Source organism: Penicillium vulpinum (genome assembly GCF_028829585.1).
Source record: "Penicillium vulpinum strain IBT 29486 chromosome Unknown utg000001l_segment0_segment0, whole genome shotgun sequence".
Taxonomy (NCBI): domain Eukaryota; kingdom Fungi; phylum Ascomycota; class Eurotiomycetes; order Eurotiales; family Aspergillaceae; genus Penicillium; species Penicillium vulpinum.
The window spans coordinates 1,499,643-1,517,448 of record NW_026643241.1 but is presented as its reverse complement, the minus strand read 5'-3'; the positions used below and the strand labels follow the sequence as shown (position 1 = coordinate 1,517,448).

Genomic DNA, 17,806 nt, shown 5'->3' with positions numbered 1-17,806 from the left:
CAGGGGCAAGCGTTAGATACGTTATGTTAACGTATGTCATGAATTTTTGGATTTCTCCTAGTCTTTCTTTTCTTTTTCTTCTTTCTCGTTTCGTCTTCATTTTCGTTTTACTTGTGATTTTTGCTTTTGCATTTTTGGTGCTCAGTGCAGCATTACTATATCGTCTCTTTTTTTCCGGTCTGTTTTCATTGTTGATCTATTATATCCCGCAGTACACGATGGTTTTTGCTACAGTTTTTATTCAACAAAAGTTTTCTTTTTGCAGCTCAATGCCATTAGCAATCAGATTGACAGTTCGGTCTTCTCACTGTGCATAAGATAGCACCACGAACGATAAAACTAAAATGAAACAGTAATGGTAAATTGAAGGAAGAAAAACCAGAAAAAGCGCCTGTTCAATTAAGATAACAAATAAATCCTGTACTTGCTTGTATCTGGGAAGAAGAAAGTGATGGATTCGGATATCAAACGAGCATAAAAAAAATTCAAGCAATGGCTGTATCATAGCATACACTGCGGGTACCCATTTTCAATCGAGAAAGATGTCTGCCGTGGAAAGGATATGAGAATGAGGGGGTGAGAGAAAGGCGGGACCGGAGATGAAGGTGAGAAAAGAAGTGTAGAGAGGCCGAAGGCAGAGCTCAGCCAATCCTGAGAAATGAGGCACGTTTCTCCTCAATGAATTAATGGTGAAGACAATAGTCATCTACCACGCATTGCGGTCCCAGTTGGGATCTGCGAAATAGGAATTAGTATATCTTGAACAGTACATATCCGTACAAGAGACTAGAATAAACCCACCTTGTATGTAGCTAGCAAGCACCTTACTTCCCGTTTGCAGAAGAGGGTGTCCTGCGACGATCTGGAGGAAGCGCTGCAGACCCTCGCGGCGGTGCTCGATGACATCGTCGCTGAACCGGTTGGTGAACACCTTCCCGGGAAGTGGTGGTATCGTGACGCGCGTGCTCTCGCGCTCCAGGATATCGCGGAAATACTCGAAATCGGAGTACCGGCGGCGCACGACGGAGTGTTTCAATTTGAAGGCGGGGATGTTGGTTCGGCACACAATCTCGTACGACGTGTACATGTTGCGAGATGTGCCGTGGGTTTGCGGGTTACGGACCTATTGCGGTTATTGTTAGTATGGGGGGTCCATTTTTGGTGCCTGATGGGGGTTGATGATGCGGTCATTTTTTGGTGGGGATGTATTGCGGCTGATTAGGGGAGATAGATATGGGCACGAGACTATGGGGTATTGGGGTAGGTGATCCATTTGGGTGTGCATATTGGGCTTTGTGCATATGTAACTCACTTCTATCTCGAGGAAGTTCTCCGGAGGTCCGTAGATCTCCTCAAAGGACTGCTGTCGCGATTCTGGGACGGACTGCATCGTGGTGGGGTTGGGGTGATGCGGAGGGGAAATTGAGGGGAAGGCGGGTGAGCTTTTATATTGTGAATGCCCAAATGGGGGTCAGTGTGGTTTATTCAATTAGACAGCTTGTCTCACTCGAATTCCTGGAACTGAACACCACAGAGGAGATCTTGAACAACCCGAGCTCGGCAGTTGGAGAAGCATCTCTATCAGTGGAGACCGGGGAAATAATTGATCCGCCCTTTTGGCTTATCTTTCTGACAGTAGGTTTCTCTTTGTCGGGAATATTCCAAGGTTACTACTCCGTACATGCATCAGACGTCTGCTTCATATAACAACTTTCTCTACATGGAATTCGCTAGAATTTCCAAACCTTCAACCGAAGCCTCCGTCAATATAAAATCATTCTAAATAGAAGCCAAAAAAAAGACTACCAAAAAAATACACACAAGGCCGCATACACGGCTGACATAGGGACTACTCTTGTTTTATATAGTTCAAAATATATACATTTAACACGTCTCCCCTAAAGCTAGCAACATTTACTACTTAGCTGTGAGAAGCTAACATAATGCTCCAACTCAACCCTAAGCTTATGTGTGCCCTTCCTGCGTTCGTTGGACACCTGATATATATATGCCCTATGCCCATGATGTTGCCTTCTCTGGTCACCAAGGTTCAGGCCAAGTCATTAATATCTAGACATCGAAAGAATGGACTTTCTTGGACCAGTAAATATAATGGCAAAGATCATATGCTAGCCAGTAAGCCAACTACGCTGTCAAATGGCAAAATCAAACAAGTTGATAGCAACATTGTTATGTTGGAAGCGAAGAGAAAATCTGCCTTTATTTTTTTTTGTGTTCTTAAAATGGAACCTTCTCACCTTCACCTGGCGTTTCTAGCCCTAAATTAGTATTGTTATACATCTACTTCGTATAAAAATGTGCCTGTGAGGAATTTATTCCGATTTTTCTAAAATAGTACTAGCGGCCAAGTTGTATAACTTTATAATTATATACTTCAAGGACTTGTCTCTTTCTTTTTATATCTGGATATCGGGAACGAGCTTCAATCTAGCACAATGGAGAGCCTGAGACAGAGTTTATCTCGAGGTTAGTCAAAGGGTTTTAGCACGGTTTCCACTCCCCAATATAGGTATGATTCTTGCATAACGTTCATATTCAAAAGCCACAGATGAATTCCCCACAGGTTTCTGCTTTTCTCCATATATTATGCTCATCTGGGGTCTTGAAGAGTGAATTGAGTGCTGTACATGCGGGGAATGATGTGCGATTCAATCACACCAAAGCCACAGGGCTGGAGCGGGTGGCACCAAGCAGGTAACACAACTGGAGGCAAATTGATAACCACAAAGCTTACACCGGAAGGGGTAAGTTCTGGAATGTGTCAATGTTTCGGCTTTATATTTTGGAGATGCTTACAATTGCAGACGTTAACCAGTGTGCCGACGATATATACCTATTTGTCATGACCTATAAGCCTTTGTGGGTAATTATTCTTTTCATTGGAGAGCAAACCCCATATAAACATCAAACTAGCATGGTATATCACTGAGCTTGGAAGAACTTCGTTCAAGTCCCAATTTCAATTTTATCTATCGGCGTTAAGCCTCGGGCGGACTTAAGGCCGATCCACATGACATAACCTAAAACCAGGGCTGGGGGCGGTGACCGAGGTTGGCCCGGACTTATCAACTATGTATCGATAAGCACCATATCCCCCCATCCGCCATTACCACAACAATACACTATGAGTTCAAGGACGCCTGATAATGGGAGAGAATCCCCGAGGGGCTCAGAAGGAAGCTGGCATCCTGCCCGCGAATGGCTGGAAGATGACGAGCAGGATACCGAATACCACCCCGCGCTGGAGTCATCCAGGGACATTGATGCATGGGAAGACGACATAAGCAATGACGATGAGCAGATGGGCTTGAGGGCTGCGGATGGTAAGATTAAATACCAAACCCTTACAATGGGATACAAATGAACTAACCGCCTATCGTGATAGACAATGCCCACATCAATATAAGGAACATTCAGATCGAGCTTACAGCGGACGATTCGGACCAGAGCGAGAACACAGATGATCTAAACCGGGGGCATACGCGCGGTATGTAGTGCTGTAAATTCTCTCGGTGTATCAATACAATTGCTCACAAGTTACAGTACCAGCTTCCCGATTATTCGAGCTACTTGCATCCAGTGGTTTACAACATATCCTCCAAGCCAACGGTTGGCCGACAGCTATGGAAGAAGAACAAGAGCAGCTGGGAAATGAAGACGATGAGCTAAGCGATGAAGATTTCATGCCCATATTCCGAAATCGCCTCCGCGCCAGACGATCCCAAGAAAGAGTCAAGCTTCCGCCGGTCCCTAATCCAGAGGGCAAGAAGTTGATGGGCGAAGGCCATTTCGGAACTGACAAATTCTACGGCGACCGGCTCAGGCAGCGCAAGAAATCCCTAGCAACAAGCCTGATGTGGCGAGAACTAGGCATCGATACTGAAGGAGTGCGGAAAAGAGCGGGCCAATCCATCTCCCAGGTAGGCGAGGTGTATAATCGGCACATGGAGATTATAATAACGAGCAGGGCTAATGCATACGTTTGGTGCCTATTAGGGTCTTATTCCAAGTTCGATTGCGGACAAGATCATTCACTTTGAAACTCGAAGTTATTCAGGCCAGTTCTCGGATGACGGGAATTTCTTTTTCTGCTGCGCACAAGATTTCAAGGTTCGGATGTACGACACGTCCAATCCGTACGACTGGAAATACTACAAAACCGTCGATTACCCATTCGGTCAGTGGACTATCACCGACGCGACACTGAGTCCCGACAATCGCTTCCTTGTCTATAGCTCAATACGGAGCCAGGCATATATGGCCACCACAGACCCAGAAGATGATTCAGAACCTACTGTTCTGGATTTATCTACTCCACCGGGCCAAAGTAGAAGACGGGGCTGGGGTGGTTCACACTTTGGGGTATGTGAATTGATGCTTTGATTGGCATTTGCAATGGCTAACTTGGTGCATTTTCGATAGATCTGGTCTCTTCGATTCTCCGGGGATGGACGTGAGGTTGTCGCCGGAACATCAGAGGACTCTGTTATTGTTTATGATCTGGAAACACGACAGCCAGTTCTAAACCTACGAGATCGACATCAGCATCATGTCAATGCTGTGTGTTACGGCGATACCTCATCGCCGCACATCCTGTACTCTGGATCAGATGACACGACAATTAGGGTTTGGGATAGGCGGTCAATGGGCGATGGGCGGGAAGCCGGTGCCTTCATGGGCCACACTGAGGGGCTGACGTATGTTGACAGCAAAGGTGATGGCAGATATGTCTTATCCAATAGCAAAGACCAAACGATGAAGCTTTGGGATCTGCGAAAAATGATGACATCCGCCGATATCGAAAACATCGACCCCGCCGAGTACACAACCGGGTTCGATTACCGCTTCGAGCAGTATCCAAACCAATACCGCAGAAATGCCAAGAATGACTGCTCCGTTGTTACATATCGGGGCCACCGAGTCCTCAAAACCTTGATCCGCTGCCATTTCTCACCACCGGGAAGCACAAATTCGCGTTATGTTTACAGTGGAAGTGAGGATGGCAAGGTTTATGTGTATAACTTGGATGCTACACTCGCCGGCACCATTGACGTCGGTCAAGCTACACTTAACTCGCGACCGCGCGACCCAGAGGCATATGCTACAGCATATGAGATGAGCGGAGAAATGTTGTGGAGGACTTGTGTTCGGGATGCAAGCTGGCACCCAAGTGCACCAGTACTAGCAGGTAAGAACCATACCCCGAAACATTGGCTTCAGTAGTCATTGCTAACCCTAAGTCCAGCAACTTCCTGGAATGGCTGGGGTTTGTCTACTGGCACTTGTACTGTGCATTCATGGAACGCTGGCGCTACTAAGGACGAGGGCGATCCACCACTGGGCAAGAACTATGACGATAAACTACGATTCATCCCCGAGTTCGATGAATATCGCGAGAATGCACCACATGGTCGGCCCCGGCGTCCATTGCGCAGCAGACCAGTTCGTCGATGGGTTGGTGAAGGAGAATCAGAAGACGTAATATGGTAAGATATGGGCACCGCGACCATGGAAATGAGTGTCCTTTTCGGACCAGCAAAAGCATTCACAGTTGGCTTTTGCATCTGCACATTTTGGGAGGCTTTATTAATGTATTTTCGCATACTACATACTCGAGAGTAGTCAAATTGCTTTTGACGAATGAAATACATCATTTCGTTTATTCCACAACTGTAGATATGATCCGGGCTGCTCAGAAACGAATATCAAGACACTGTAGAAGAAAATAAAAGCTTGCAGGGTGTGAATTAAAACAAGAACCCCTATTGATACAGGATGTGAAAAACGGTGCCCAGGTGGTATCTCATAGATAGCGATCATGCTCCGCCTCCTATCGCTCGCCAAAAAAAAGCGCCAAGTGGCTGATGGTGCTAGCCACGGAAATTCAAAAACGGAAATGGAAAATTGCTTTGCAAGGTGGGAAGTCGCGGTCCAGGCTTGTTCGGGGGATCCAGCGGGGTAAGTCATGTTGTTTATGTAGTTCAGACGATAGAGCGGTGTCCTGCTCATAGTCCCCCGCGGATTGCCTATGATCAAGATTGCTTGCTCATCATACTCTCCCTCTCTTTCTTCCCGTCCGCAGACTTATCCCAATCATCAATCTTTTCCCCATATTCCTCTCAACTTGTCAAATGGATCTAACTGGCTTCTAGGAGTGTATCTCCCTTAGGCGCCACCGACCAGAACTTGGTTGACAGGGATGTGAACTGCAAGCAACATGTTAGTACGAAAGAAAACATGCGTTCTGGATATGCGGACTGAGGTCCACTTTTTGGAACACGTACTCAGCTTAACGAAGTAGCCAATGGCTCCCTATCGACAATGTCAGTCATTATTCTACCTTGGAATACAATCCAGGGGTCACCGCAATGGCACACATACCATGACGAGGAAACCCATGCCAACAGCCTGGCTGATTTTGATAAATTCACGCTTGTCGGCTATTGGAAATGTCAGCATGTCTTCGACGCGTTAATGACTGTTGATAAACTGCCGATCGACATACGCTTGGTGCAGCGGCGAACAAATTGAGAACCCTCCCGGATAAAATCCTTGGGGATATCAGCAAGCTCTTGGAAAGTCTCAGACATGATTGTGGGAAAAAAGAGGGCAAATATTGAAGATATTAAGAAGAGCGAAAGTTCAAGAAGTCATGAACAATTGGGGATCTCAGAGAACAGGTGGTTTCTCCGAAATGACCAATTGGCCTTTCTGGGGGTGGAGAATATTTGTTCCATTCCAGCCAAGCTTCTGGCCCGTTCGTCGCGATTACATCGCCATTAACATCGCTGAGCCGATTGCTTTCCCGTTTCAGCTACACTCTGCCGTTAAGATCTGGACTCGAGAAAGAGCTATTGATTGAGATATTGATCATACACGCCCGTGTCCCCTACCCCCCAAAGAGCCAGGCTTTCCATTCCCTTGCTTTCTCAGTGCCTATCCTGTTCTCTAACCTTCCGCTCCCCATTCTCTTGCCTGTCTGTGGCAGTTTTCTCCTTTTTTTCTCTACCTGTATCCGATAATTTGCGGAACAGCTCTGATTCCCATTCTGTACATCGCGTCTCCAGCTCGCGCACTTGTTTCTACCGGAAGCGCTTCCTCCGCTTCGGATTGTACGTATTTTCTGGCCTTCCTGTTTCATGTCTGTCCCTCCTATGTTACCCTTCGGGGGCTTTTGGCCAATTTTCCGTCCGCTTTACCTGTGAGGACTTGTCCGACGGGCTGTTGGGAGCTACCACGGGAATCACGCTACCCCTTCACTCATTTCTGTCTTCTTATTATGTTTCCGTCCATGCTAATTGGTGGCTTGTGCTTGCAGACATGCACTTTTCTTGATTTTGCTCAGAAGCGGAAAGGATCAAGAAGAAGAGGGGCCTGTATTATCGAACATCAGATACGCAGGCAATTTCAATACTTTCTTTGAGGACCAATCCCCTGAAGAGGATACTAATTTAGTTCGCAATGGCTACCGACGACGATAACTTCGATATTGACATCTACGGCGATGGCACTTACAATGCCAATGAGCCTGGCGACTTCAAACAGGAAGATTCTGAGCTCGTTCTGGATGCTCCTGAGAGCCAGCCTGAATCCAGCACCGGATCATCCAACACTATCAAGCAGGAGCACCCCGCTCCTACCACCGTTCAGGGCCAGCAGGTGGACAGCAACGGAGCTCAATCGGCACCTCAGCAGCAAACTCCCCACCATGGTCTTCCTGCCCCCCCCTCAGGGAACAAAGAGAAAGGAATACGAGGACCAGTCCGTGGATCCTGATGCCACAGCTGCGTTGCTGATCTCGGATTTATCCTGGTGGACAACCGATGACGACATTCGAGGCTGGGTGAACCAGGCCGGAGTTGAAAATCAGCTGAAGGATGTGACCTTCAGCGAGCACAAGGTGAACGGCAAGAGCAAGGGGTAAGAAAATTATATACTCGGTCGCGAACTAAAACAATATCGAGTATTGATACTAACATTTTAAACCGCGATAGTCAAGCATTTGTTGAGTTCACTACCGCGCAGGCAGCGACCGCAACTAAGCACAATATCGAAAGAAATGGTGGTCCCACGCGCAAGCACACCGTGCACTACACCAGCCCCCACCAGAATCCGTTTAAGACTCTCCCCAAGGATACTCCGACGCGTAATGGTGGCGGTCGCGGTGGCGGCGTAGCCCACAACACCGGCAGCAACCCTAACTACGGAATGAATAACCACACTGGTGGTGGATTCCGCGGCCGAGGTGGCTTCAACAACCGCGGCATGGGTGGTAACATGAACAACAACTTTAATAACCGCAATAACTTCAACCCTATGGGTGGATTCCAAGGTGGCGGCGCGCCCAACCCCATGATGGGTGGCTTCCAAGGTGCCCCGATGGGCGGTATGCAGAACTACGGATTCAACAACAACCGCGGCAACATGATGGGCGGTGGCATGCGCGGCGGTGGTATGCGCGGCGGTCGAGGCGGAAACGCTATGGGAGGTGGTCCGAACATGATGGGTATGCCTACTATGACTCCCCCCATGGGTGGCATGGGCATGAATCCGATGGCTGGTATGAACCCCATGATGGGAGGTGGCATGCCAGGCGGTATGGGAGGCAACATGCCGATGCAAGGTAAGTGATTTTGATATACATACTACTGGTCATCTTTTCGATTGCTTGATCCTAACTATATTTTAGGACAACAAGGTTTCCAGGGCCCAAACCCCGGATTCAATCAGGGCTACTACAACCCTAACAACCCCAATCAAGGTGTCAGCTCCGACGGTGGTTCCTGGAATCCCCACGGTGCGAAGCGCAGCCGCCAAGACTAAGATGCACAATCCGTTGGCTGCAACCGCGCGCGCATTTGGTTCTAGCAGTATTTCTAGAGCTTCATGCTACGGGTCATGATGGTCTTTGGCGTGTGGTGAGATTTCTTCAGATCGAAGAGGGTTTGTTTTTCCATATGGTTTTATGCTTGCTTGATTGCTTGATTGATCGGAGAAGGGAATGGCAGCAAGAAAGGCCCGGGCTCGCAAGGTTGAGGTTGTTTTCAACAGATCATCTTACCAGCTCCGGGTCTAGCTAATTTTTCGTTTTTACTTTTTTTTCTACGGTGTATTAGGATATCACTTTTTTTTCATCTTCCATTTCTTAGATACAGAGTAACATCCATGTAATTAGCAGTTCACGAAAAAGGGTTTAGAGAAAGATAGTGTGAACAATGTAGGATATAACATTGCCACGTCACTTCCGTAGCACCCAATAGTGATCCGAGAAGCAATATATAAGGACATTTAATATGTCTGCATATAGCGAGTAGACATATGCTCGATTTACATGCGAGGCTATGCGATATCATGCAATGCAATGCTTTGCATCGAATACGAGGCCAATCCTGGTTAATATCTTTGTCCAAATAGAAGCAGGGTGTATCCCAGCTCATCTAAAGAGCTTATTTTTTTGTGCATGCCCAAGGCAGAGCACATTTGTAATACAGACGCCTGACGAGGCAGTGCAAGTAAGGCTAAATAAGCACTGCTGCACACTGGACAAGAGTGCTTGTCTTTTTTGTGTAATGCCCAAGGCTGACCACATACTATAGACACCCAATGAGGCAGTGTAAGTAAGGCTAATAATCAACGCTGCACTGCCTAAGGCGCGGGCTGATTCTCGAAAGAGTCTATAGTGGTAGTTGCCTAGAACCAAGAATGGGAAGAGCTGTACAACGCGTGAATCATATTTCATTCTAGGTCCAATCTTGTACTTCGTAAATTCTTGCATAAAAACATAAACGCATGACGACACATATATCTCCTGATAGTTCGATACCCAATCGTGCAGTATACAGACTTGTACAGGAGGGGCTTCATGTAAACATAGCGCATTAATTCAACAAAAAAAAACAAAAACAAAAAAATGTAAAATGGAAAAAAATACGATAAAATATTGGAAGGCCGTAGTGGATTTCTCATGAACGCGGTATCCGAAAGGGTAAAAGAGTGCTTTTAGGTACTCAACCAAACTGTGCTCATCGCGGCCCATCAACAACCAAGTATAGAAGTATGTTGAATGGGGTCTAAGGAGGAGTAACAGGGTGCTTTTAGGTACGCAAACGCAAATCAAGTCCATTTCGACCCACCGACGACCAAGAACCCTCTAACCTTTGCAGAATATATATGGATATTAAGCCTAGTACATGGCCAGGTTCAGATATGAACAGATTCTGGCGCGTGTTGGCATCCATGCTGCTGGCCCACTTTTCTAGTTTCAATAGCGCCCACATGGCACCGAAGGAGATGGACCAATCTTGCATATCCTCGGAGCTGGAAGGCGACGTGGGGATGAGCTCTTCTTGCTCCGGGTCCGTATCATATCCAGAATCCTGGTTGGAGGTAGTTTCGGAGATGATTGAGTTAGCTCTCTCCTTCTTTGCGGCCGATGTGCGAAGAGTGAACAGTTTCACGAAGACTCGCACTCGGGTGCGTAGGTGATTACCACGCTCCGGGGACATCTTGAATGTCACCTCAACTCGCTTGTTTGGGGATAATCGGAGGCGTGTGTGGGCCTCGTAGTCGACAGTCGGGGGGGCTCTAACACATGCGCACTGGCAAAGAGATACCGGCTGGGGAGCCTCTAGAATGGCCGAAGATGCTTTGTTCCTGAAAACAAGGTCTGTGTATGTGCCTGGAGCTGGACCGCGGATGGCTTTCGTTTCCTGTTTCCCTTTAGCAGAGAGCGGCCCACTCAATCTGTCAAGCCCAATGCTGCGAAGCAACTCGGTATCAGTTTCCAAAACAGACGATTCTTGGAATTTGCCACCGAGCTCACTCAGAGCTGGGTGTCTTTCGATCACCCTTGCCACCGCAATAAAGCTATCGTCTGGGGATAGATTATTCATGAAGTCGTTGGCCACGCTGTCAAATGGTGGCAGGTCAAACAATTGCATGACGCCGTTGAGATTGTAAGAAAAAGGGGACTCGGTGGGCATGTCCTGGGGAATTGTAAAGCTGTCCGCTTCACGAATAGCGTAAGACTCGTCCAAATTGACAATGGTAGAAGGTGCTTCTGGGAGGGTTTGCACAGGCATTGTCGAGGAAGCCCCAACTTGTATAGCACTCCTAAGCATGCCACCACATTCGTGGCAATCAGAAACAGATTTGCACAGCTCACATTTGGCCATGTTATGATTGCATCTTTTGCATCTGTTCGGACTAGGGGCATTCTCTTCTGCCGGCTTCTTCTGCTTCTGCGGGCGCTTCCGCTTAGTCGAATGATTGGCTCGCGACAGTCCGGGGCTCTGTGGGGGCTGGAGGTTCTTGGGCTGCCCACTGGCTCCACTTGGGGGATGAGCCCTGGATCCAAGAGTTGCGGGAGATATGTCTTCCAACAAGGGGTCTTCGGTATGACTGTTGCCTCTTTGATGGTAGCTCCTGTTCCCGGGGCCTCCAGATCTCGTGCTGAAATAAGGAGTACCCCCAGCGCGATTGTTTGAGTTGAACTGCGATCCTCTGTTCGGATTGCTAGGACCTGAAGGAGAAGAGCCATGACCATGGCCATTACCTCCACGACCATGGCCATTGCCTCCACGACGAGACCGATTGCCGTTGGTAGAGGCATTCCCCGAACCAGGGGAAACGAGACAGTGGGTTCTGATATGTTCGAAATAGATATCCCAAGTGGGCGTCGCATGGAAGCAACGGGGACAGTTGACTGGAGGCGCATATCTCACCCGAGTGGCATCCACATCAGTTCGGGGCGGATTGGGTCTGTTATGTCTGCGAATAAGATGGTCACGCATCCTATCCTGTCGGTAGAGGGTCATGAAACAGCCCGGCTCATTACAGCGCCACTCGCTCTCGATTATACCATGTGTAGTCAAATGTCTCTTAAAGGAACCAAAGGTTGCAATACTCGGAGCATCACATTGCCAGCATTGAAATAACTTTCTGTCTGGTTCTGACGACGAAATCGATGAACCAGGAGCGAGATGTGCAGAGAGCTTTGTATGAAAGAAGATTTTGAGTGTTTCAAGATTCTGCAACGCTTGAGAAACTTGATCACGACTCCATGCATTATTAGACACGAGAGCTCTGTAGATGGCGTTCACCTGGCTCATTGCCCCGTCAAGTGGAGGCTGCAGAGGAAAAGGATTAGGGCATGGTATCCCAAAGGCACTCCGATCAGTCCCTCCAAAAAGAGGAGCAGTGCTCTCGTTTCTTGGATTATCTGTTGGTATTTGCGTAAGAGTCGAACTTCCTAGGTCTTCCTCTAGGGTTTCAGGAATATTGTCTGGTCCCAGGTGATGCCTCGTATCAATCCAAGCCAGATCAAGGGTATCTTGCTGTGGACGTTCTGGCACTTGAGGACTAAGCACGATGCTGTCCCATCCGGAATCATGTTGTGCAGGCTCCGAACTCAAGCTCGTCACGCCAGCGGAAGATAAGGTAGCCTGATAATTATATGCATAACCCTTTCAAAGCATTAGCACTCTGAAGCTGGGATCTCTGGATGGTTACCCACTTCACCGTCTGTACCAGTAAACGCGGATGAGATAAAGGAGCCAGGAGGGTCAGGCCACTGTAACATCACCTCATCATCCTCATCGTTGTAATTGGGAGGCATAGTGAACAGGTCTCTCTGAGGGGTCAAATGATGTCAGAGCAAAGGGAATGGCCTAGAAGCTGAGGAGAAGGAAAGAAAAGAAAGAAACAGACTCAGGATTCGTTTTATATATGTGCTTTTGCGGTTGCGGAGTCTAAGCCACATTATCACCCAGGCATCAATTAGGCCCAAAAATCAAATAAACCGGAATGCAATAAAATAAGTGTAATTTCGAAGAGAACAAATCGGTTCAAACGAGCCTCCGGCCAACCCCGTTCCTGGCGTAGAGGGATCAGAATAAAAATCCCGCGGTAGGTGACGAATACAATATTGTACTTCAGCCCGAGCCCCAGTGAGGCGGCGATTGCCTCTGCGGACTGGGTAGCTTCATGTACCTGGTTTCTATTAAAACAAAGCAGCCAATGACAGTGTAGTCTGGGCATTTAGGTATGTGGGACTGGATCTTTATTCTAACTCGCTAGAAAAAAGGAAATATGATTTTCATAGTATATCGAGGGTTATGAGACAAATAAATTAAAAATGAAAATTGAAATTAAAATCTCCTATTCGGGCAATATTATGTAGGTAGATCGACCCCCGGTGTCGACTGACCAATAACAACTGGCAATTTATAGGGAAGCCCTAGACGAAATTAAAGTCTCCAGGTTCACCCTGGGTTTTGTTTGGTTTTTGAAATTTAAAAAAAAGAAGGCTTAGACTATCTCTAGCTAAACGGTCAAGATCTAACAATTTGGCCTGGAGAACCCCAGATTCTTGGGTTCTATCGTTCCATCATGGTTACGACGCACGAAGCAGGTAATAATGTGATGCAATAAGATAATTTAAAAAAATAATCCTCAAGAAAATAAATACCAACAGAAGTTATCTACTGTTCATGTCCGAGCCCTGAAAATCATGGCATACATCCAGTGACATTAGATGTATTGCAATTCTATGGTTAAGTGGATCCTGAAATGCATGGACTATGCAGTGTCGGATAGCTGATTCGAAGCTACACCGTTGCCAGAAACATGACATCACTTTCATTTTAATTGAGATATTTCAGGGTAAGTCTTGTATGTACATTAAAAGGGATGGTATTTTGCTGAGAGCGGGGAAAGTAGCTTGAGGATTCGAGATATAGTAAATGCAAAGACTAGAATACCACCACAACACCACTGAAGGCGAAGAAAGGCCATCAGGGTCTAGATTAAAGCTCATGGGTAGATGATTGAAAAACAAGCCACATCATCAGGGATTACTGCCATAGAGGGCTTTAGGATAAACTAACCACCTTTCTCTATGTACATCACTGGCTGGAATGGTTATAGAGAGATTATAGTGAAGCTCTGGAGTTCAACTTTGTGTCACTTCTAACGGCAAGCCCGAACTCATTCCCCTTGTTCATGTACCAATCAACTCGTCTGGTGCTAAGATTACAATCATATCTGACTGTACTTTTGTTTGCCCGACAATCCCATGATATTTGGGCAATTGGCGGTGATATTAGACACTGAACATTCCGCTTTGTCCCTTGAATAGGTGATTGTTTTTTATCATTGGTTGTTTGGGGTTCTTTTGAGGCTTGTTTTCGTTGGTTTTTTTTAGGAAAAAAAAGCTGCATGTGTAGATGGAGTGAATGTTGAGGAAGCAGATATCTATTCTTTGCATATACGCATAAAGAGAAACAGAAAAGAAGAAAAATATATTTAACCAAAAAGAGAGGGAAATCTTACTGATTGCAATTACGGAGGTCTCCGCAGAGTTGCTGGATCAGGTGGGGAACGGCACAGACCTGCGGCTCTACATGGCTACCATGGTTCCCAAGTTTGAAAGGTTCGATACACCTTAGGTACCTATCTACATAATTCATGGCCCAAGGCAAATTTGAATCTTTGAATCTTGAATAATTTCCTACTTACTCACTTAATGTACAGCATAACAAAATTTTAACTGTAACAGATCGATACGTCATGCATTCATTATCCCGGCTACAATCGCCTTGTCTGGATCTGGGAAGAAAATTGGAAACGAAAGAACGCACATCACGATAATTTCTCCATTCCTTGTACTACATGATCCTATCCATATACCCGTTAAGAAAACAAAAACACACCCAAAGACAAAAAGAAAAAACCAACAGGTGACAAAAGATCAGCAAGACGCCCCCCCGGAGACCCCACTCGCAAAACAGCCAATCTATATCCCAGTATTTCCCATCTAAGTAGTAGCGTCCCAACCCCCAAAAGAAAAGACGAAACCATGTTCCAATATTGCACGCCCCGGAAATCCTTGTACAATAATACTCTGATACAGAATCCAATCTCAACGAATAGCGACCAAAATCTAACGAGGCGATAAGGTGGCTTTGGCCGCTGACCACGGGTCCGACGAGGCGGGCGCCGTTGCCCACGCCTGCAGCATAGAGCCTCCATTTTGTGACTCGGAATTGGAGGTGGGCAAAGACACCTGCGAGGCGCCATTCTGGCCGGCAGCAGTGGTGCCATTGGCAGTGGTGTCAGGGGTTTTGGCAGCGAGCAAGTCAGATGACGAGTCTCTGAGAGAAAATCAATATTAGCAGATAAAACAAGCAATTGGTTTATTGGTTAAATAACTTCAATAATAAATGGGTTATAATTGCGGATACTGGGGGCATGCCGTGCGGGTATTGCCGGTATATGCAAAGAACTAGCCGGCTTACTTACTTATTATTCGAACTCATTTTGACGCCTTAGCTTGGGAATTGGGTTCGAAAGCAGCGGTGAACACGACTTTGAGGGAGGATGGAATAGAGTGAATTGATAGGGCTGGTAGCTAGTGGGGCTAGTCAATGGCAACCTAAGACAGACCACTTGAATAATTGCCGGTGCAGATCCCCGTAGAAGTAGTAGATGCAAGCTGTGAGTGTAAATTTGATAGCCTTGAAGAAGGGGAGGAGGAAGATATATAGGCGTCCATTTGAAATGGACTCGTGGTTTGGTCTGATCATCTCGCTGCCTACAAAGGGGAACGAACCTGGGTGCAAAGGTGTACCCAGGCTTTGCGAGGGTGTTCAAGGGTAGCGGTGGTGACAGTAAGTTCGGGCGAAATGAATTACGGTGGACCAGGACATATTCGATAAGCACTCTAAGAAATGTGTATAGCGCTGACTAACGCATTAGAGGTAGTTATCCAGGTGTCTAGGTAGAAGCTTAGAGGCTAGTATGGCTGTTTTCTTCTCTTCTCCGAAAAGAAAATGATAAAGGGAAAAAGTCGCATAAAAGAAAGACTGAACCTACTGTGCCTGGCTTGCCGATCTCTTCTGGCCCGGGCTGCACGTCTTCACCTGTCAGGTGCAACGCATGAGCATCTTGCGTCTGATCCACAGTGGCTGTCGAATAACAATTAGATTCGAGTGTGAAGTACTCCGTATGGCTCAAACATTGTGGTTTTTGTTATGGTCTAGTGGTAAAATGGCTGTATAATTTCCCACAATATTTCCTTTCCTAGAATCTCCACTATTAACCTAATGGGTGATCCCTGTTGCCAAGCGATGTGTGGCTGAGTTTGCCGAAGGTCACCAAAGTCCAAACCATCATTCAAACACGCTCCGGCCGGTGCAACTCTGTGTATTGTGTACACTGTAAAATGACAGGCTCGTCCAGATGCCCAAATTTCACCTCCATCTTCACCCTTGCCAGTCAATTTCAAATCAATTCACCCCTCGTATAAAGGTTCCTGATAGGGCGTTTAGAAAGTACGGTGTAGGGGTATACACACACCAACAATTCCATCGCATCCTCTTGGTTACGTCTGCATCAGAAAGGCGTTGCTCAAAAATTTAGACACTGAGATATTCCATCAGAAAATTAACATCTCAAGTACATATGCGACTAGTTGATCTATGAACGCATGGAGGTGATGTTACTTTAGAGTACTCCGTACAGTTGTATGCATTGTACTCCGTATTTGTACTCCATATGCACTCCACACAACGCAATAGTTCGTAATATTAATGCCACTAGCCACGGGCCTAGTCCGACCCGAGTCTCAAAAACAAAGTGGATGATCTTCAAGTGGGATGCAAATGGGCCGCGGGGTTTACATTTACTCTGTATGTTGTACGTCATTAAAGAGAGAAAAAAAAGCCTTCGAGAAACATTCCTTACTATCTCTATATTAATTGAATATTATTTTTCACATCTCAATTTCATGGGAACATGACATCCGGGCGCAGTATATGCTGCTGCTACTCCTAAAACCATTGCTTTCCAGGGTTTTTTTTGCTTTGACCCCTCGGGTTCTAAGGAATCCCAACGCATTTTCGTGCGTCTCGGGAAATTAGATAGTCTAGGCGCCTATGCAGGTATCAGGTGATGCACGAAGAATTCAAGCGATGAAGATCTTTGATTTTAGACAGGGGATGGGAATCTAGCCCGACTGAATAACAAAATAATAGCCCCGTTCACTCCACTTGACGGTCATGCGAACATTCTCGGGTCTGAGATCCATAAGAGGCGCTCGCGTATTTGACCATCGCCAGCTGAGCTTCTAGAAATTTCCGGGTTGGGTCATTGGGTACAAGCTCCTGGAAATATCCATCCATATACCCCTCCAATTGCTCTACGGGAGCCCGCATTGCAAGGAGATGAAGCCCGGGTCAAAAGTGCTTACCGCAAGTTCGAAGTGCCCAATATCAGAAAAAGCAGATATTGAGCAAAACAGGCGACTGGGTTCGGGTGAACTCATCGCCTGGGTATAGCAAGCCTTGGTAAAATGATGCCCAACTTTGATTCCGCATCGATGTCCTATTTTGACTATGAGGTCATTCATCGAAAAGCTAAAGCTTGAATAGACCATTTTCACCGTAGTGGCGGTGCAAATCAAAGATGGCTGTGCCCCTGAGATATACCCTAGTATCTACAACGTCAGTCTGCATGGACGCCTTACTATGCTGGTACTCGTAGTGAGAATAAAAAGTATAATCCGTTGGGAGAATTTTTATGTCATACATAGTTCTAGCCCTTTTCTTTCTTTCTTTTTTTTTTCCTGCTCTGCCACGTCGTAAGAGTGGTGGAAGGTGGAATTTCGCCGGCGCCGAGCTAGGCGCTGCGGTAGTCAGAATCGCAGGATATAAAGTAGGAAGGGCTAGAACGCCTAAAATTTCGGGCATGTCAAAAAGAGTTAAATAAGGTGAAACGTGAGGCAAAT

The 17,806-nt window shown here is 46.6% G+C and overlaps 6 protein-coding genes across 6 annotated transcripts; 2 read left to right on the top strand and 4 right to left on the bottom strand.

Moving 5' to 3' along the window:
* Window positions 1-706: 706 nt before the first annotated feature.
* On the bottom strand, window positions 707-1,390 carry N7479_000548 (sorting nexin-3; the record flags this gene model as incomplete). The annotated part of the gene is made up of 3 exons (XM_057248246.1): window positions 707-735; window positions 802-1,123; window positions 1,313-1,390. 3 exons carry the CDS (start codon window positions 1,388-1,390, stop codon window positions 707-709), a joined length of 429 nt encoding a protein of 142 aa, XP_057112678.1.
* Window positions 1,391-3,145: 1,755 nt separating this feature from the next.
* On the top strand, window positions 3,146-5,511 carry N7479_000547 (WD40 repeat domain-containing protein; the record flags this gene model as incomplete). Its single annotated transcript, XM_057248245.1, has 6 exons — window positions 3,146-3,344; window positions 3,407-3,508; window positions 3,565-3,941; window positions 4,018-4,383; window positions 4,444-5,209; window positions 5,267-5,511. 6 exons carry the CDS (start codon window positions 3,146-3,148, stop codon window positions 5,509-5,511), a joined length of 2,055 nt encoding a protein of 684 aa, XP_057112677.1.
* A 675-nt stretch (window positions 5,512-6,186) lies between these two features.
* Window positions 6,187-6,611, bottom strand: N7479_000546 (translocon subunit SSS1; the record flags this gene model as incomplete). Its single annotated transcript, XM_057248244.1, has 4 exons — window positions 6,187-6,227; window positions 6,306-6,333; window positions 6,403-6,461; window positions 6,527-6,611. The coding sequence occupies 4 exons, from the start codon at window positions 6,609-6,611 to the stop codon at window positions 6,187-6,189; spliced, it is 213 nt and encodes a 70-aa protein (XP_057112676.1).
* An 871-nt stretch (window positions 6,612-7,482) lies between these two features.
* N7479_000545 (uncharacterized protein) lies at window positions 7,483-8,844 on the top strand (the record flags this gene model as incomplete). Its single annotated transcript, XM_057248243.1, has 4 exons — window positions 7,483-7,680; window positions 7,754-7,941; window positions 8,016-8,644; window positions 8,711-8,844. The coding sequence occupies 4 exons, from the start codon at window positions 7,483-7,485 to the stop codon at window positions 8,842-8,844; spliced, it is 1,149 nt and encodes a 382-aa protein (XP_057112675.1).
* Window positions 8,845-10,115: 1,271 nt separating this feature from the next.
* Window positions 10,116-12,637, bottom strand: N7479_000544 (putative C2H2 zinc finger domain protein; the record flags this gene model as incomplete). The annotated part of the gene is made up of 2 exons (XM_057248242.1): window positions 10,116-12,485; window positions 12,536-12,637. 2 exons carry the CDS (start codon window positions 12,635-12,637, stop codon window positions 10,116-10,118), a joined length of 2,472 nt encoding a protein of 823 aa, XP_057112674.1.
* Window positions 12,638-14,962: 2,325 nt separating this feature from the next.
* N7479_000543 (uncharacterized protein) lies at window positions 14,963-15,338 on the bottom strand (the record flags this gene model as incomplete). The annotated part of the gene is made up of 2 exons (XM_057248241.1): window positions 14,963-15,173; window positions 15,322-15,338. The coding sequence occupies 2 exons, from the start codon at window positions 15,336-15,338 to the stop codon at window positions 14,963-14,965; spliced, it is 228 nt and encodes a 75-aa protein (XP_057112673.1).
* Window positions 15,339-17,806: the final 2,468 nt, after the last annotated feature.